This window comes from Furipterus horrens, unplaced genomic scaffold, assembly GCF_987537825.1.
Source record: "Furipterus horrens unplaced genomic scaffold, mFurHor1.1.pri manual_scaffold_1, whole genome shotgun sequence".
NCBI classification, from domain to species: Eukaryota; Metazoa; Chordata; class Mammalia; order Chiroptera; family Furipteridae; genus Furipterus; species Furipterus horrens.
In genome coordinates this window covers 113,004,331-113,009,863 of record NW_028327171.1, presented here as the reverse complement: position 1 = coordinate 113,009,863, position 5,533 = coordinate 113,004,331, and the positions used below count along the sequence as shown (strand labels likewise).

At 39.5% G+C, this 5,533-nt stretch overlaps 1 protein-coding gene across 1 annotated transcript; it reads left to right on the top strand.

The window, feature by feature from the left end:
• The first annotated feature begins 4,742 nt into the window (after nucleotides 1-4,742).
• On the top strand, nucleotides 4,743-5,230 carry LOC150021754 (high mobility group protein B1-like). Its single transcript, XM_090266327.1, is given in 2 exon segments — nucleotides 4,743-5,132; nucleotides 5,134-5,230. Coding segments are annotated over 2 exon segments (486 nt in total). The 5' UTR covers nucleotide 4,743.
• Nucleotides 5,231-5,533: the final 303 nt, after the last annotated feature.

The window sequence follows — 5,533 nt, the reverse complement described above, 5'->3', positions numbered from 1 at the left end:
TATACATTTAAGGTTATTATTGATAGGTACTTATTCATTGCCATTTCCCCCTATGTATCTGTGTTCCTTTCTCTATCTTTGTCTTTCTCTATTTTTCTTCATCTTTTTAAAGCAGTCCCTTTAGCATCTCTTGCAATGCTGGTTTGGTGGAAATGTATTCTTTTAACCTTTCTTTTATTTTTTTTTTTGTCTTGGAAATGCCTTATTTTGCCTTATATTTTGAATGAGAGTCTTGCTGGGTAGAGTAGTCTTGGTTGTAGACCTTTGTTTTTCATTGCTTGAAATATTTTTTACCATTCCCTTCTGGCTTATAGTGTTTCTATTGAGAAAGCTGATAGCCTTATCTGAGCTCCCTTGTATGTTACTTGCTGTTTCTGTCTTGCTGCCTTTAGGATTTTCTCTTTGTCTTTGTATGTTGCCATTTTTCATTATGATGTGTCTTGGAGTGGGCCTGTTTGGGTTCATCTTCATTGGGACCCTCTGTGCTTCTTGGAGTTGTATGACTTTTTCTCTCAAGTCTGGGAAGTTTTGGCATTACTTTTTCAAACATGTTTTTTATCCTTTGTTCCTCTTCCTCTCCTTCTTGTATTATTACAAATATCATTATGTTTCATGCTTTCCTATGGTTTTCTTAAACCCTCTTCATTCTTTTTCAGTCTTTTTTCGTTTTGTTGCTCTGTCTGGGAATTTTTTTCTACCTTGTCCTCCAGCTCGCTGATCCGATCCTCTGCTTCATTTAGCCTGCTTTTAATTCCTTCAACTTGTGTTCTTCAATTCAGAAATTGTATTCTTCATTCCCTCCTAGCTCTTATTGATAGTTTCTATGTTCTTTTTAATGCTGGTTTAGTCCACAGTAAGTTTCTTGTAGCTTCCCTAGAGTTCTTTGTAGTTCTCAGTGAGCTCAGAGAGCTTCCTTATAAACATTTTTTTTTTTTTTTACCTCAATGTCTGATAGTTTGCTTGCCTCTATTTCAATTAGCACTCTTTCTGGGGGTTCCTGCTTTCCTTTTGATTGGTGTTGTCTCTTGGTCTCCTCATTTTAGGTGACTCCTCTTGCTTGTTTCTGCTTCTTGGAGTGATCTGCTTTGACTCCCTGTCGTCGTAGTGTGATCTTCTATGGTAGGAGTCCTTTGAGATTCAGTGGTGCAGTGTCCTTGATCTCCTGAACTTGATGCTCCTGGGATGCCCTTTATGTCATTTATTAGGCTGTCTGGTTGTAATTGGGTTTTGGTTGTTTTGGGTTGCTGTTTGGTGGGTCCTTCTGCCTAGCCAACTGAGAGTCACTCTGCCAACCACGTCTTGTATGTTGTTGTACAGGTGCTGCCGCTTTCTTCTCTTTTTGGATCTCCCCCCAGTGATGTCAGATCATGTCCAAGTCCAGGCCTAGGCAGCCTATTCAAGACTACCAGCTATCCAGTCTGTGGCTGTCTCCTTCAGTTGTTAATCTTAGTCAATCTTTAGCTACTACTCATGGGAGGTCAGCCAGCCCTCTTGCATCTCCTCCACACTGTGTACCAGTCATGTTGTAATGAAATGGTCTCTTCTGTCCGTCCATGGTTATAAGGCTTCTGTCCAGCTAGTGTTCAGTGGTTATTCTGGATGCTTACTCCACAATTAATTTGTAATTCCAGATTGGCCTGGGAGGACATTAGTGTAGCTTCCATTTACTCCTTTGCCATCTTGGATCTCTCTGAATTATTCTTGAGATAGAGATTCTACTACTCAAATGTATCATTTTTCACCTATGGACAATGAGGTCATAGGGTGTTAGGACTCAAGAGATCTTCTTGCTTCACTTATTTATGATTCAACTTTATTTTAGGCAGCCACATTAAATCTTTTTATATTTTCTTCCATAAATAACATACTTTTTTTACTTTCAGTTTTGGGCATGATCTATCGATTTTCACCATGCAAGAGTACACACATAATTCTATCCACTGCCAACCAGATATGTGCACCCTTTTCCATCTTCCTAATACATAATTTTGTTTAGATCACCACTTGGTGTTTCTATTATTATAACCATATAAAAATCACATTGATATCCAATGTATTAATACTATATGGTGTGTATCTTTTGTTTACCCTTTCAGATTCACTCTTCATCTTTCTCCATTCTGCTCTGTTGCTTGGGAGGCTGGACTCAATCAAGGATTCCCTCACCCTATGGTTACTGTGTTATACACTAAAATACTTGTAAAGAGAGTACATCTCATGTTCTTTCCACAATAAAATAAAAATTTAAGTGCCTATCTCACAACACTGTGGTGAGACTTACACAACATAGCGCTATAAAGCACTTGGTCTGTACAGTATTTACTTCTATTTTCATGGGCCAGAGTGATTCAAGACTGGAAGCAGGAAAACTGAATATCTTGGCAGTGAGAGGATTTGTATTAATACGATAACCACGAGGGTGGAGAAAATAGGGTGGTTACAAGAAATGACAATCCAGCAGCACTTGTGAGGTGAGGGAAAGGAGGCAAAGATGACTCATGTGGTTGTGACCTGATGACTTCCTCCTCGGAGTGGCCCTAAGGGATTGTAATTGGGAAATCACACCCCATGAGCCTGAGATATGATTGGTTAACACTCTGCTGGTATTGATTTAGCTACTGAAGTGGGAAAGTGGTTTTGGGTATTGAATTCAGGAGATTTCTCTCACAGTGGTAACAAAATGATACCAAATGATAACAAAACCTAAGAAAATGCAAAGATCACAAAAACTGTGTTAATAATTCTTCTCAGAGCTCCTGGCTCCTTGTAGGACACCAGCATTAGTCTGAGACTGCACATTTGGGCTGTGCACACTATTGTCAGTCAAGCCTCCTTATGAGGACTCTGAAATCAGCCTGTACAGCTTTTTCCTTTTGAGAGGAAGAAATGAAATCAGTGCGCTGTGACTAATATCACTACTCCAAAGCAAGGATTTGTGGGCTCATCCCCCAAGAGAGAAAATATATTATTTTGCAGCAAAGAACAAAATTCTGTCCAAAGTCACTCTTTGCCTGGAAAGAATGCCAGTTCACTTTTTAATGTTCTGATTAAAGAAGAAATTTCTTCTTTAGAATCTCAAATGAGGTAGGAGCATTGTGTAATAGTCACATCTGTGGGGAGTGCAGTCTGTACGCTAACTGAGTCCTGGTTTTTCTTCCCCCTGCTTCCCTGGAAGCCGAATTTTCTGACAGTGCCTAACACATAGTAGGCTCTCAACTAATACAAGTAGAACTATAATGAAGTATCTCCTTGAAGTCGGGTCATGGGGTCTACGGTCTGCACTACCAGCCCCACTGAGTCTGCCCCTGGTCCCTTCTGAAATTTCTTTCACTCATTTCTTAAAGTCAATCTGGATTCTTGATGGAGCTCCTTTGGTGCCTCCCTCTGTTCAAAGGAAAAAAGAATCCCTTAAAGGAGTCTGGTGCTGTCAGTGATGAGCTAAGATCATCAGTGCTGGCTCTTGTTCCAGCAGGTGTTTAGAAAGCTGGTAGACCCACAAAGGGGCAGAGCAGGGAATGGCACAGTGAGTCAAGTCTCAGAGATATTTGTTGAGGGAAAAAGGTAAGTTTTAGAATGATACATTAAGCAGGATGCTTATGTAAAACAAAGACATAAAACAATTTTAAGTAGTTATATGTACAGATGGTTTGTACAGTTTCAAAAAGGGCTAAGGACACACACCATGTGCTCACAGTGATTACCTCTAGAAGGTGGTCAAAATATTTTACCCTTACCTGCCATGCTTTAAAATTCAGAGGAAATGTAGCCATGTATGGCCTAATTAAAAATTAAAAAGAGAAAGTAAGCTACATCATGGGTTTGGGGATCCAACAGACCTCTTTTGTGTTACAGGTCAGCTACATACTGTATCTTTGGGCAAATTAACTTCTTTATGTTTTTAATTTCTTCATTTGTATAATGTTAACATTTTAAAACTATTGTTAATGTTCCATGGATTGAAAGTGCTATATATATAAAGTGACTTGTACCTAGTAGGTAGCTTGTAGATAGTAACTGTTAACTAGTACTGAGTCTTGAGCACAAAAATTCAGTGTATTCACGGAGACCTAACTAATGATGTGACTTTTGCCTGTGAGCAATATAAATTGTAAAACCCTGCAACTAATGTTAATGGAGAACCTCCCAGCCATGGCTATAATGTGAGGGATTTCTGCATCAGTTTGTGCTCAGTTGCTTTTGCAGAGTGTGGTGTTCTACTGTAATAAGCAAAGAGCACCAGTGTCATTTAAGCTTTTGTGGTTGAGGATAGCTCTGACGCCCATTAGGTCATAGTCTTGTAAGAATAGTTTATGGTCCTGATAATCCATAAATATAGTTGCCTAAGGCAGAATTTGACATTCTAAGAAGTGTCATCAGGCTGAGAAAGTTCTTGAAAACAACTCATATTCCTTAGACAATAAAAAGTGTTAACAGGTCATAGATGGGAGAATGTGGGAGAAAGTAATTCTCAGGAGGGCTTGGGGCTCTTGATCAAATACAGCACGGATTGCAATACACCAGAGGGTCTCTGATGAAATATTAATGTGTCAACTTAAGAGGTAATCCTGGAAACTTTGACTCCACATTTCTTATTTCACTTTGATGTCCAACATAATTAAACAATTAAGAGCTTTTAAGAGTCAGTGCAGCAGTACACTGAGCTCCATAGAGACAGCGCCAGGGCAAGTGCGAACCATACGGGCACTGGGCAACTCTGTGCTTGCTGAGGAAAAGTAATCAAACATGGGCAAAGGAGATCCTAAGAAGCCGAGAGGGAAAATGTCATCATATGCTTTCTTTGTGCAAACTTGCCAGCAGGAGCATAAGAAGAAGCATCCAGATGCTTTAGTCAGCTTCTCAGAGTTTTCTAAGAAGTGTTCAGAGAGGTGGAAGACGATATCTGCTAAAGAGAAAGGAAAATTTGAAGACATGGCAAAGGCGGACAAGGCCCATTATGAAAGAGAAATGAAAACTTATATTCCTCCTAAAGGGGAAACAAAAAAGAAGTTCAAGGATCCCAATGCACCCAAGAGGCCTCCTTCAGCCTTTTTCTTGTTTTGTTCTGAGTATCACCCAAAAATCAAAGGAGAGCATCCTGGCCTATCCATTGGTGATGTTGCAAAGAAGCTGGGAGATGTGGAATAACACTGCTGCAGATGACAAGCAGCCTTACGAAAAGAAGGCTGCTAAGCTGAAGGAGAAATATGAAAAGGATATTGCTGCATACTGAGCTAAAGGAAAACCTGATGCTGCAAAAAAGGAAGTTTGTGTCAAGGCTGAGAAAAGCAAGAAAAAGAAGGAAGAGGAGGAAGATGATGATGAATAAGTTGGTTCTAGCATTTTTTTTCTTGTCTATAAAGCATTTACACACTCACTCCTTTTAAAGAAAAAAATTTAAATGTAAGGTTGTGTAAGATTTGTTTTTAAATTGTACAGTGTCTTTTTTGGTCTAGTTAATACACTACCGGATGTGTCTTTAGCTAGCCCTGTGCTGGTGGTATTTTCAATAGCCACTAACGTTGCCTGGTACAGT